Source organism: Grampus griseus, assembly GCF_964374135.1.
Source record: "Grampus griseus genome assembly, chromosome: 20".
NCBI classification, from domain to species: domain Eukaryota; kingdom Metazoa; phylum Chordata; class Mammalia; order Artiodactyla; family Delphinidae; genus Grampus; species Grampus griseus.
In genome coordinates this window covers 24,547,029-24,560,692 of record NC_139014.1, presented here as the reverse complement: position 1 = coordinate 24,560,692, position 13,664 = coordinate 24,547,029, and the positions used below count along the sequence as shown (strand labels likewise).

The window sequence follows — 13,664 nt, the reverse complement described above, 5'->3', positions numbered from 1 at the left end:
CTCACGGGCCCAGCCGCTCCGCGGCACGTGGGATCTTCCCGGACTGGGGCACGAACCCGTGTCCCCCGCGTCGGCAGGCAGACTCTCAACCACTGCCCCACCAGGGAAGCCCTCTCTGAGTCGTCCTTGATTCTTTCTCCTTCTCTCACAGCCCACACCCAACCTTTTAGCAAATCCTGTCCACTCTACCCTCAAATTATTAGGCTGAACGATATGAAAGGGCTACATTCAACTCTTTTTAATCTATAAAAAGGCATCTTCATTTGGATCTCCCCGATACATCCGGGATCCGGCTGCTTCTCTCCACCCCACGCTCTCACATGGACTGTGGCGTCGCGCCTTCTCTGGCCTCTCTGCTTCCACGCCTGCAGCTTGTCTAGCGGTCTCCTCCAGCACAGCAGCTGGAGACAAGTCTTCATGAAACCTAAGCCAGACGTCTCAGTGATGCACCATGTCACTTCTCCGGTTAAAACCTGCCAAGGGCTCCTCATTTCACTCATAGTAAAAGCCAAAGTCTCCAAGGGGGCCTCGAGACCCTCATTATCTGCTCCCCTGTCTCTCTGACCTCAGCTTCCCCGCTCCCCTCTCTCATCCCACCTGCCTCCTGGCCTCAGTGTGGTCCCCAAATGTCAGGCCTGTGCCTGCCTCAAGCCAGCAGTGCTGTGCCTCGTGCCCTGGTCACCTGCAAGCTTGTGCTCGGACCTCACCTTCTCGTGGAGGTCCACCCTGACCTTCTTAATGAAAACTGGAACTGTAAGCCCCATCGTGCTCCTGCATCCCCATCCCTGCTGGCCTGTCCTATTTTCCCCATAGCCCTTATCACTTTCTAGGATAGTATATAATTGAATTATTTCTTATGTTTATCGTTTTTCTGTCCTCTCTCACTGGAATATGTGTTCCGTGAGGACGGGTTTGTTCTGCTGACCAGCGTACTCCCCATTGCCTAGAACAGTTCCTAGCACAGACACAGCACTCCCATGCATTTGTTGAACAAAAGAAAGAAAGAATGAGTGAACAAATAAATGAAAGTCACCCTCCAAAGCCCACTTCTGCTGCTGTATGCCCAGGAACCCGGGATGCTCTCTCTTTGACACCAAGGCATGTGAGGGGCTCTCTGACCCAAACAAAGCTAATTGCAAATGACACAGTTGGTGGAGGTCACTTCCTGGACCCCATGATACTCCCTGCAATCCCACAGAACCCGATGGGTGACCCCTTCTCAAGCCACTGGCCCCCAATTCCCATTCCGAAGAACAGGCAGCGGCACACTCGGAGGGCCCACAGCCCCTCCCCCACTGCCACCCACACAGTTTCCATGGCAACAACAGCTACCTTAATAACATGATTAAACAGCTGGATGGGGCTGATAAGTTCTGGCACCCAGAATGGACCACACAGCAGGGGCCCCTTCACAGGCACCAAGACTGAAATCCCTGCAGACCCCAGCAGGGGGCAGGTGGCTGTAAGGACCCCAGAGCTCTCCGCCCCAGCTGGGCCACTGCGCCTTCAGGGACTTCCCAGCCCCTGGGGCCCCAGGCTTGTTGATAGCCTCTGTCACGAGAAGAGTAATGACTTCCTTAATCCTGTGGGGCGGGGAGAAGGGATCAACTGACAAGTTCATTTATCTCAGCAGAAATGGAGGTGCAGAAAGGGCAAGGGCCTGTTCACATGTGCTGCGGCTTTCGGAAGGGCCTGGGGGTGGGGGTGGGGGCAAAAGCCTGGCTCACAGCCTGGCCTGCGCGTCTGCTTCTGAAAGGGGCCTTGCCAGCCATTAACAGCTTTGCTTATTTGAACACCACTGTGTTCCAAGATTATTATTTAATGTTCACACCAGCTGAGACTCGTGGCTGGAAAGTGACCGGCCCCAGTTCACCTGGGCTGACGCCAGGACTTGAACCCAGGCTGTGTAGCTCCAGAGTCCCAGTCCCCGTTAGGGCTCCAACATGACAGCCCACCTTGGAGAGAGAACACATGTGTCCAGATCACCTGAAATATTAAAAATCTTTCAGCCATACAGCCTGCCCTCAAATCACCTCTTTGCTGCAGTTCTTTTCATAGAGCTCAGGGGAAGGGTTGCCATCACGGGGTAACAGACTAGCTGGCGTTCTGGGAGCCACTGGACTAGAAACCTGAGTATCCAGTTAGAAGGAGAAATCCAAGCCAGGGTTAGGCCCCTGTTAGCACCCACCCCCAGCCCAGCACCACCACCTGGCCCCAGCACTGGAAACAGGAACAGCTCCAGGTGGGGCAGGGGAGGGGCCCCATCACACCGCAGTGGCACATCCAAGTCTCACCCCCTCTCTGAGGATCCTGCTGCACCTGTTGCCCCTGGGACAGCCACACCAGGGAGGGGTGGACACAACTCAGGTGCTCTGATCCTGCCTCCTGGGCGGGTCAGCTGGCAGGCCCCGCTGGGATCTCCCTCCCTGGCTGGCCCCACGCTCCAAGACCATTTCCTGGTCAGGGGACCAGCAGGCGGGCTTGGCAAAGTGCCCTCCCAAATGCCACTTCCTTGACTCACTTCCTTTCCTAAGTCTCCAGCCCTCCAGACCAGGTCCAGGGCAGTCGGGGAGCAGTAGGGCTTGGGAGAGGTCAGCCTAAGGCCACAAGGGACAAAATCTTTCTTCCAGAAGCCAGAAGCTCAGAGGCTCAGAGTGGTCTAGCACCAGCTTTGCTGCCCCAGATGGGATGGAGAGAAGGGATTCTAGTGGTCCTGGCCTGGCAGGGAGGACTGGGTTCCTGGTGGGGGTGGGGTTTGGTGTCCAGGAGGCTGAGGGGTGTTTGCCTCCTACCCACCGGCCTAACCTCAGGGGCCCTGCCTCTGCCAGGTTTTCGGTTAGGACCTTTGGATTTCTAAGCCGAGTCAGCCTCCCAGGAACTTCCTGGAGCCCGTCAGATGAAAACTAATTCTGCAAACAGGTCAAGACCTCCTGAGGGCAAACAGCCCCAAGCCCTTCCTCTGTGAACTCTCTTCACCACTGGTGCTGCCCAACTCCACTGCTCAGAACGGAGTAATCCTCCAGGCAGGGGGCAATGAGGTGCAGCAAAGGGACACTTCCAACTTCTTTGTTCTAGAGGCATCTCTGGCTCCATGATGGCTGGGCTGTTTGATCACAGTTCATTCTCTTGCAATTTATTTCCCATGAAACTCCCAAGCATAATCAGAGATGTTGGTATTCCACCCCAAAGTGGGTAGAGGTAAGAGAGAGAGTCAAAGAAAGGATAAGTCACTCACTCAGTACACAGTGTGTGTGTGCGCATGTCCGTGGGTCCCCTGGGGCTCCTGCCCTCACATTTAGCTGGGGCTGAGGTGGGTGGATTTAGCCACAAATTCCCCAGCAAACAGCTGAAATGGGAGCCCATGGCCCAACAGCCATGCCAGCCCCTTTTTTGTAGGTCTTCCCAAACCTAACACCTCCTTCTAACCTCATATCTCTTTCTTTTTATTCCTCTTCCCAGGAATATCATGACCTGTCACCAACAGAGAGTTTTAAGTTCTCAAATCATTTCACATTCCCTATCTTATTTGATCTCCACAACAGTCTTGTGAGGTAGTTAAGAGATGGGTTATTTCCCCATTTCACAGATGGAAAAACTGAGGCTGTGAAGATGAGCTAGCAAAAAAGCCTTGGTAGGGACTTCCCTCGTGGCGCAGTGGTTAAGAATCCACCTGCCAATGCAGGGGACACGGGTTCAAGCCCTGGTCCAGGAAGATCCCACGTGCCGCGGAGCAACTAAGCCCGTGCGCCACAACTACTGAGCCTGCGCGCCAAAACTACTGAGCCCATGCATCACAACTACTGAGCCTGCACTCTAGAGCCCATGAGCCACGACTACTGAAGCCCGCGCGCCTAGAGCCTGTGTTCCACAACAAGAGAAGACACTGCAATGAGAAGCCTGTGCACCGCAACGAAGAGTAGCCCCCGCTCGCCGCAACTAGAGAAAGCCCACGCACAGCAACGCAGCCAAAAATAAATAAATTAAAAAAAAAAAAAGGCTTGATAGAGTAAACGAGTGGCCCAGAGGGGCCTGAATCATGTCCCCCTCCCCTACCTTTTCACCCTTGGCTCAGGTATCTCCTGGCTTCCCTGAACTACTTCCAACAAGGCGGGTCACCCACAGGCCCCTAAGATAAAAGGTTCAGGGCCAAGTATACCTGAATAATATACAATGAAAATGAGATGCAAACTAGCACAGCACCAATGAGTAGCCCTGAACTCCAGGCCTTTGGGGTAACTGAGTTAGAGCTAAAGTTATAGCTCCAGCCTCTGGGCTTCAGACACTGCCTCCCTTGTTTCAGCTCTGCAAACCCTCAGAGGATGAGCTGGGAACCTTCCTGGTTTCTTCCCACTCCACCTCCAGTCACCAGCCACACTGGGTACAGCCTGGAACAGCTTTCAGGAGCCAAGAAGATAATGTGGAAGATGGAAGGTGCTTAGACGTTGAGGTCGGGAAGAGGAGTGGTCAGTTCCCTTGTCATTTGAGGTATCCACGGTAGACAGTCATCCCTTGGACCTAACATAGCTGAGCCTCCCACGGACCCTGAGGTTCTCCGAGGAGGTACACACAGCTCTTGAGCAACAGGAAGTCCAGGCTCCGGGAGTCCGGAAGCCCAGATGTTCACAGTCAGGCACTGGCAAAGTTGGAGCCATACCTCAGGGTCCTGTTTCCCAGTCCAGCACTCCGTAGCTGATTGTCATGTGACCCTGACAAGTCCATTCCTTCAGTTTCCTCAGCTCTGTAATGAGGGGCAGGGCCAGCTGCTCCAAGCCCCCAAGCTCTGACACTCGATTCCACAGTATCATGGAAGGGTAGAACCAAAGGACCTCTAAGCTGAGAACAGGGAGGGAGTCCTGGATTCCCCAACCCCTGGTCCCTTGAAGCCTGTCCCTGGACAGTCCTAAGCTCTCAGGGTTAACTGGGACCTGGATCTGGGCGGCGCCACCAGGCCCCCTCCTGGCATCACATCGCCCCCTCCCCGGGTCTGTCTAAGGGCTCGCCGGTGCGCGCCTTCAGTACCGGGACACCTCCTTACCCAGAACTTGGAGCCGCACAGAGCATCCATGGGGCCGGAGCTCGGCCGCGAGGACAGCGAGCACGGTCTCTACCAGCCCGGGGGACAGACCTAGACCCCGCCCAGAGCCGCCTCCAGCCCCGCCCTCCGCCCCGGCCCGCCCCTCCAAGCCCTTCCCCCAGGCCCTTTGGGTCGAATTGAGACAGCGCCTCTAAGAAACTGCGGTTCCCGGACGGATTTTGGGACAGTGGCGGCGAGCCATTGACACAGTGACAAGCCCCTCGGGTGGCCACTGGGCCGCGCCGGAGAGATGCCCCGGAAAGATGAGGCTGATAGGGCTGGAGCAGGGTCTGTTTCCAAGGGACACACCCCCCTTCCCACCGCGCACGACTCTGCGGGGAGTGGGGGGCGGGTGGCCCCCAGGAGTCAAGGGACATGAAAAGGGACTTAGCAAGACTCCCTCCATGAATAAATCCTTGTCACGTTCATCTCTGAATGTCCGTCTCCCCATCTGTGAAATGGGAAGAGCTGTGTGCCCAGACAATCCAGAGGCTACCTCTGCCCCACAAGTTGTCCGGGAACTGGCAGACACCAACACAGAAAGTGCGTGTGTGTGTGTGTGTGTGTGTGTGTGTGTGTGTGTACACCTAAGGAGGGGGGGATGGGAGGGGGTCCCAGCATCATCCAGATGGTGGCTTCCCATGATCCTCTTAAACTGCTGCCTGCCTGTGGTTCTGTCCCTCCCTGATTTTGCACCTGCTGCTTCAGCACCACTCTCTGCCTCCACTTTCATATCTGTAAAACAGGCATAATCATAGTACCTATGTCACAGGGTTACTCTGAGGATTAAATGGGAAAGGTACGTAAAGCATCAGGCGTATCTCCTGGCACATTCAGTAGGCATCCACCTTGCGTTGGTTTCCTCCACTTCAGCCTGGTAAGGGTGGGGGATGGGCAGGAAAGGCCCCACATTAGCACATTCCTCCTGAGACTGGTTCTCCACATGCCGCATCAGTGACACGGCTTTGGGGTCAATGGCCTCCTTCTCCTGCTTGCCACAGCTTGGCCATGCTGGGACCGCTCCTTCCCTCCCTCCATTTTCCACTCCCCCCGTCATCCTCTCTTCCCTAACGGGATCCCAGAAGCCAATTCACCACCCCTCTTGGGGTTGAGAAGGAATCCCCCGTTCCTCCAGCACCTCTTCCCCTGGCCCAGCTCTCCTCTGCCCTTGCCTCCCGACCTTGTTCTTGTCTGCAGGGTCTGCCCAGGTGATCCCTTCCCCGCCCTCGTTCTTAAAACAATGCGTTTTCCTGCTTAGCTGCTCAGCAGCCGGTGTGGGTGGGTGCCAGGAAGATAGCACAGAAGCAGAAGCCATTTCCTGTCCCTCTGGGCAGGCAGGAAGTCACCGGAAGGAAGTCTCTTCAGCCATGGGCTATCAGAGCAGAGATCTGAGCCCGGCATGAGGTGGGGGTGGGAGCAGGGTAGACAAGGCTCTCCCTTCCCCAGGCAGTGGACTGGGGGCTTCTCCCCCACCACTGGGCAATCCTCTCAGCCCTTTGTCTGCACCCCTGCCCTCCACTCACCCAGTCTCCCAGCCCCCTCCGTCTCTGAGCCAGACTCTATAGAGCTTTCACACTCTTGTAGCAGTGTGTCTTGGGTTATATTTAGTTGCGAAGAATCTGTCTTCTCTGCCAGTCTGTGAAGTTCCTGAGGGCAAGGATTGACTGAGTCACCTCCAACGTGCCCCCACACTTTGGGGAGAACCTTAGTATACTGTGTGACGAGCCCCTTGATGTCCCTGGGACTCATTTTCTTGAGCAACTTGGACAAGATGCCATCTAAGGTCTCTTCCTGCCCTGCTGATCTAGGCTTCTATGGGGAGCAGCTGGGAATCTTCCACTAACCCTTCCTCGAGTCTGGGGCTAGGACGCTTGGGTCCTGTCTTCAGCATTGTGGCTGCAGCACCTTCCTCTTTGGCCCCAGCCTTCTCATCTTGCTACCGGAGAGCCACGCCCAAGCCTGCGACATTGGGTGGGAACCTCCGAGATCGTGGTGGGAGACCTGGCAATCCTCGCCTCCTCCCGTCTCGTCTCTCTTGAGGCACTCATTGGGAGTTTGTCCTTCCCGGCCCCTCGCGGAATGTGGCCCCTTTCACACAGCCGTTGAATAACAACTACGCTATTCCTAGGACATTACGGTTTTGGTTGTTCTCAACAGAGCAAGAAAAGTGAGGCCCTGAGTTGTCTTATCCTGGCAGAGGCAGGATGAGCTCCGTGTCTCTGAAGGCTGGGCTATCTCCATGCATCCTCGGGGCAGGATGCATTTCCTGTATCCTTAGCTGTTGCACTCATGCCCCGCCCCTCTCAAGACTGCTTGGCGTACTCTCCTCCCTGTGCCTCACCTCCCTTTCTGCACCTGACAAACGCTACTCATTCTTGAGGATTTTACTCAAACCCCCCTCCCCCAAGCCCTCCTTGAACCTCCCCCACCCCAGTCCTGGGCTAGGGGCCCTTCCTCTGCACAGCCCTCCCTCCCTCCCTGTACTCTGTCACTGATTGTCTTGCTTATCTCCCCCAAAAGACTGCAAACCTCTTAAGGATAGGGACCATCTTAAGGACAATCTTGTTTATCACTGTATCCTCAGCACCCAGGACAGTGCCTGGCAAAGTTGGTCTTTAGAAAATGTTTGTTGACTGACTAAACAAGCATCCTGTGTCCTTAGAAGCGGTCATAAGTAGCAAGGCCACTGTAGCATTAGGTACAGTCCCAGCAGTGGGCACTGTCCACTCTGCTTTTGAGTTTTCAGAACAAAGACGTTTCCAGCTTGAGGGTCCTGAGAGGGGCCATAAAGACCTGTGGGTTGGCCGGCAACTGACATCCCCCAGCTTTAATGATCCCAGCCCCATCCTCTCTCCTCGAATGACTGCAGCTCCACACAGGACGCACACAGACTGTGCTGCGTCTCCCCTGCCAGTGAGCATCCCCGGGGAACTCAGCATCGTGAGTTTCCTGGCAGAAAGATGGAAAGATAAGATAATTGCAAGCTACAGTTTCGAGCAGGAATGACAGCAGAGAGAAGAAAGCAGAGCAAGTGGGGGTCAGGGAGACCCAGGGACAGGAAATGCTGCAAATGGGGAGAGTCAGGTGGGAACTGACAGGACGGGGGAAGGGTGTGGAACAGTGAAGGCTGCTAGCTCTCCCCTCCACTCACCTCCTGGCTCCTTTTACCCCACGGCTCCTTGAAGGTCTGGAGTAGCTCCAAAGCGGCCCCCAGCTCTCAAACGCCAGCTCTCTCCTCTTATGCCGTGGGGCGGGGCCTCTTTCCTCCAGACCCCAGCCTGGTGGGGCCTACATCGGCCCCACCTGTGGCCTCTGCAAGGCTGCCCCCTGCCCCCAATCTGCGCTTTGATCTGATTTGGCAGGTGTGTGAGCACTGGCTGCCGTGCCTGCTTCAGGAGTTTTCAAAGCAAGAAGAATTAATTAGCACCGTGGGCCACGGCCAGCATCTCCCACACCTGGACCAGTTAATTAGCTCCGTGGGCCACGGTCAGCATCTCCCACACCTGGACCAGTGCTAAGACACACAGAATTCTGAAGTTCTTAGCAGAATTCCCTCATCGATGCTTGCTGGAGCAATCACCTCCTTGGCCTGTCTTGCCGTGTCCTCAGAGCAGGGTGCCAGCCCACAACTAAATTCGCTTTTGAGAGGTAATTCCTCTCCTGGCAACCACTGTCCTGGATTAGTCCTGGGTCCACTGGCTGTGGGCTGGGATCACTGGGCACCATGGGCTCAGCACTCCAATGGCTGGGATTCCCCACACACAGATGAGTCCTTCACTGGGCTCTGCAAGCCTGTTTCCTTCTACGGGGGCTGCACACAGCACCTGTCTGCAGAAGGTGTCCATCAGTGTTGGTGTCCTCTCCCTGGCTAGGTCCCTCTACAGAAGGGGCACCAGGGTGGCACCAGGTGAAGGTGCCTTGTTGCTGCCACCTGGTGTTTGATGCCCTCACTGCACTGCTGTTGCCAGCTCTCCACCCACCTCCCCCCCCCACCCCCCACAGGAAAGGTGAGAGGAGGTCATGGGGCACTGGGCTGTGATGGGTGGGGATTAGGGGTGACGATGGAGGCGAAAATGTTTGAAAAGTGAGAGAGGTCTGGGTGGGGCAGGGGAGAGGACAGAAAGAAATAAGGGAGGGGGTGGGAGGAGGAGAAGGAGAGCAGGTGCTTTGAGGTTCAAGGGCAGCATTTTGCCAGGGAAAGATGGTGCCTGGGAAACTTGGTAATTGCAGAGTCAGACTTGGCCATCTCTTGGTCAAGCACCTGGAGCTGAGGGACACCTTCTCTTGTGCTCAAGCCTGTCTCCACACAATACGGGCTCCTCTAAGCCTCCGAGGACACCAGACTGGGAGCTCAGGAGCATGAACACATTCCATGAACACAAATGTGACTGCTTTGGAAAAGTCCTCCTTGGCAAGTTGTTTTGTGATCAGGACTCCTAACACCATGTCCCATTCCTTCCACAATGGAAAAGAGGCTGGGGTAGTGTGAGGCCAGCTGTCTGGCGGTTGGCCAGGTCAAGATTCAAAGCTCAGCTCCACCATTTCCTGGCTGTGTGATCTTGGGCAAAGTCACTTAACCTATCTGAACCCATTGCATCATGGGAAAATGATAGCCGTGGTACTTCCCTTGCTAGGGTATTGTGAGAAATAAGGGAGATACTGCAGATGAGCCTCAGATTTGTTGTTAGCACCCGCTCTGCTCGCTCCGCTTCCTAGTCCCCCCGCCCCCAGATAGACCTTTTCCTGGAGTCTTGAGGTGGAGGAAGCAGAAACAGGCAAGCCCGAGGTGGGGGCCTGCAGCTGTTAACACAGTTCCCTCTGAACCCACAAGGAGGAGGCTGAGAGCAGAAGTGCAGCGTAGATGTTCTTACCTCCAAAAGCCCCCACATCCCTGAAGCTCCCGGCCAGTGCCAGCCCTGTCCTGGAGGCCCTAATCCAAGACCTGCTGCCTCCACCCCAGCCTCCTTCAGATGCCTTCACTCCCCACCGCTGATGTATCCTAGAGCAGAATCAAATAACCATCCAGACAAGCATCATGAGGTTAGTATCCTTGTTATTATTACTACTGTTAATGAGATTATTATTTCCACTTCAAAACCCTTTTAATGAGACACAACAGCTTCCATCATTGATAAAGATTTTACATTTTTGGTGGAGAGGCCGCAATTCTCTCCCCTCAGATATCCACATATCCACTCCTCTGAGGAGTCCTCAGGGCAGAGGGTGGTTGGGAAGTCTGGGGTGGAGGGGAGCGGGTAGCAGCCCAGTTCTCCGGCTTCACCTTGATCCAGAGTCCTCTAACCATTAGATGAAAAAAAAGACCCCAGAGCATCCTCTCCAAATTTCCTACCCTCATTAAGGAATAGACAGCTACAGAACGCTACCAAAATATAAAAGCTTAATCTGCAGACCCAGGTGACAAAACTCTAGGAATTTTGTGTAGATTTGCTTTTCTTTCGTTTTTTTTTTTTAAGGAAGGCAGTTCCTACTGCACCCTCCCCTCCCCACCCGAGGAGGCCAGAGGAAAAGCTTTCATGCTATTTCACACCCTCAGAGGATAAATCCAGGTGTTTGCTTCAAGGAGCAGTGTCATTTCTGTCCAAAAGAGCAATGAGAAAAACTTTCACCAGCTTAGAAAATACTGGGCGGGACAAAATTTCCGGGTCCAACCATCCAGTAGCCTCCCCCAACTTCCCCAGGATCCCAGGTTCAGATGGGGGCTGTGGGGGAGGGCTTCCAAACCCAAGCTGCCTTTGAGGTTTCAAGCATCCTGGGGTTTGAAGGTGCTGGGTGTAAGGGGGTAAGGGTGCTCAAGGGGGTGGGGTTGAGGTGGATGTTTGGGGGTAGCTGGCAGGGACAGACTGGATGAGTCTGTGGTTGGTGCCCTTGGCACCAGGGTTTCAGACAAAAGAATATTGCCCATGGTAGCCCAGAAAGGAGGTTCTGGGCTGTGCCGCTGGCCCCTCCTCCTCTCCCCTTCCTCCCCTCTGCCTGCCGGGCTGCCTTCACCCCCTCCCTCCTCTGGGAGCTCCTACTGGGCAGGCAGCAGCAGACCGTGTAAACTCCTTGATGGTGCTCATTCATCACCCCCCAGGGGGCCAGCTCCCCACTCCAGTAGCCTGGCTGCCCCACCCTATCAACTCCACTGGGAGGTCCTGGCCCTGGCCCCCTCCATCTCAGCAGGGAGCAGCTCGCTGTTTATATAGCTGAATCCCTTTGGCAGCCTTGATGGGGCAGTGCCCACAGTGCCAGTACCGGTCAGTGCCCCCCGCCCTCCTCACGTCACCCGGGCTGAAGCCTGAGGAAGGGAAACCCAGAAGCATTTGCCTCCTTCCCTGCACCTCACAAAACCCCATTGCCGCAGCTGACGCGCCTCCCCCAGCCTCAGTCGGCCCCATTAACCAAAACAGCTTCATTATGCCCATTTCCAGCTTTCGCCGTGGGGCTGATAGCTGTCAGCAGAAATAAGAGTTAATCTGGAATCACTCACATTCGCAGAGCTGCCTGGCTAAGGGGAAGAGATAAACAGAAGCAGGAGTGCACTCTGCTCATCCGGCCTGCCACCAGCAGAGGGGCTTCTCTCCTCCCTTACCCCTGGGAGGCCAGGCGGCAGAGGGGCTTCTCTCCACCCTGGGAGGCTTCTCTCCTCCCTGAGAGGCCAGGCTGCAGAGGGGCTTCTCTCCACCCTGGGAGGCCAGGCTGCAAGATTGCAGCCCTCTGGGGAGAGGCGTGTAGCATCTCTCTCTCTCTCTGGCACACACACACACACACACACACACACACACACACACACACACGCACACACACACACACACACACACACAGAGGCAGCTCTGACCCTTCCCTCCCCACCACCCACTCCCCATCTCCAGGAATCTCTCTCCAGTGCCATCTGGAAATGCCTAATTCTGTCCCTTTTGCTTTTACTTTGGACCGTGATTAACTTTTTATTTTGGAAAATTACTTTATTATAGATATAGATATAGATATGTATGTATGTATATATAAAAAGGTTCCATTTCATTTGTAAAATCTTATTTTTTTCTTTTTTTCTCCTAGAGAAAATGATGACGAGGTTAAAGGAAAAAATAAGTTACATTACAGTTTCCAAAATGGTTCTCGCTCTCCACTGAAGATGGGCCCCCACCAGGGCTGTAATGCACTCCCGGTCCCAGCTTGTGCTTTGCAAGAAGAGGGAATATAACTAGATTAGTTATTTTAGGTTAAAATAGCCAAGAGACAGACGCCTTCGCCTCAAAAATATTCTGAGACACATAAAAGCAGGAGGAAACAAGTCTCTTCAGTCACAAAATGTTGTACATCCCGCAAATACTAGATTCAATTAATTTAATAAAATAGAATATACATAGAGATTCTGCACAAACGTATTGCTTTCTCCCAACAGCTCCTGGTGTCGGGAACCTCAGCTCCACTGGGCCTGTCTCTCTCAGCCTGGAGCAGGGTGGCCACGGCTGCTGCTTTCAACTCTGGAAATTCCGCTTGCCGGTGCCCAGGGCCACTGAGGCGAGGAGGGTGTCCATATGGAACTTCTCAGGAGTATAGCCCAGGAGGAGGAGCTACGATTTGGCACCCAGTGGAGAAAGGTGAGTGGGAGAGGAGGGCAGGACTCAGGGGTCCAGGTCTGCTGGGTCAGAGGCTAAACCAGAGAGACTCAGCACGTCTTTCTTTGGGGGGGGCGAGGCAGCCATGCTGTCGGGAGGGCCGGAGGCCGAGGGTTCCTTGGAGTCGCTGGATGGAGCCCTCCGGCGGAGGCAGACGCCAGGGCTGGGTGGGGGCCGAGGGCCCTGGCTCTGGCTCTCTGGGGGTTCTATGGAGATACTGGGCGGGCTGAGTTTCTTCTTGGGCCGGCTCCCAGGTCCCCCAAGAGGCTGACCCCTGAGGCTAGAGGGGCCAGGGCCCAGGCGGGGCTGGGAGCCACTGTCCAGGCAGCTGACGGCGATGGAGTGCCTCCTCTGTGCATCCAGCCAGGACGCAGGCCGGCGCGGGCAGCTGCGGGCCTCCACGCTGTAGCACTTCTTCAGGTCCCGTGGGGACGGGGCTTCCTCCTGGCTGCCCACAGGCAGGAGGTCTCCCGAAATCCAGCTCAGCTCCGTGTCCAGCTCTAAGCTGCTTCTGATCTCTGATGGGCCCTTGCTCCACGTGGGTTCTGGGCCCGGGCAGGGGGCTGACGGGGGCATGTGCTTCGAGATCTTGCTCTGGCCGTGGGAATGCTGCTGCGCCTGGGCGCTGGAGCGGCCCCAGAAGGAGGAGGCCCCGGCCAGCGGCGGGGAGGGCCCGCTCTCCTCTGACAGCAGGTCTTCCCTGCTGTCCAGGCCCTGAACGTCCAGGGAATCCGTCCTTATTGCTGCCTGTATGGGGTGGGGCGAGGGCTCAGCCCAGGGGCTTCCTCTCCCCTGTGAACTGTCCCACTTGGCAGGTCAGAGAGCCCCTCCTCCCCCGCTCCATGGAGTTTCAGGCAGGACCACCCTCGGCAGGGGTACCAGTATCTGCTCTTGTTGGGAGATGCGGGTCATACGCAGTCTGACCTCTGTTGTCCACTGTGCCCCCACCCCCCACCCCCCAGCCTGCA

General features: G+C 55.5%; 2 protein-coding genes across 31 annotated transcripts in view; both read right to left on the bottom strand.

Moving 5' to 3' along the window:
• The window catches only part of ABCC3 (ATP binding cassette subfamily C member 3), a 42,042-nt gene extending 36,930 nt beyond the window's left edge, over positions 1-5,112 (bottom strand). The window contains exon 1 of the mRNA XM_082678361.1: positions 5,036-5,112. Within this exon, the coding sequence (XP_082534487.1) occupies positions 5,036-5,065 (30 nt within the window). The 5' untranslated portion in view covers positions 5,066-5,112. The remainder of the gene's footprint in view (positions 1-5,035) is intronic.
• A 7,346-nt stretch (positions 5,113-12,458) lies between these two features.
• The window catches only part of CACNA1G (calcium voltage-gated channel subunit alpha1 G), a gene marked incomplete at its 5' end in the record, with an annotated part of 61,966 nt that continues 60,760 nt past the window's right edge, over positions 12,459-13,664 (bottom strand). For 27 of the 30 annotated variants that reach the window (XM_082679085.1, XM_082679067.1, XM_082679081.1 and 24 more), the window contains one exon: positions 12,459-13,443. In XM_082679085.1, coding sequence (XP_082535211.1) covers positions 12,703-13,443 — 741 coding nt within the window. In that variant the 3' untranslated portion in view covers positions 12,459-12,702. The remainder of the gene's footprint in view (positions 13,444-13,664) is intronic. The other 3 variants (XM_082679077.1, XM_082679076.1, XM_082679079.1) reach the window with 1 other exon arrangement.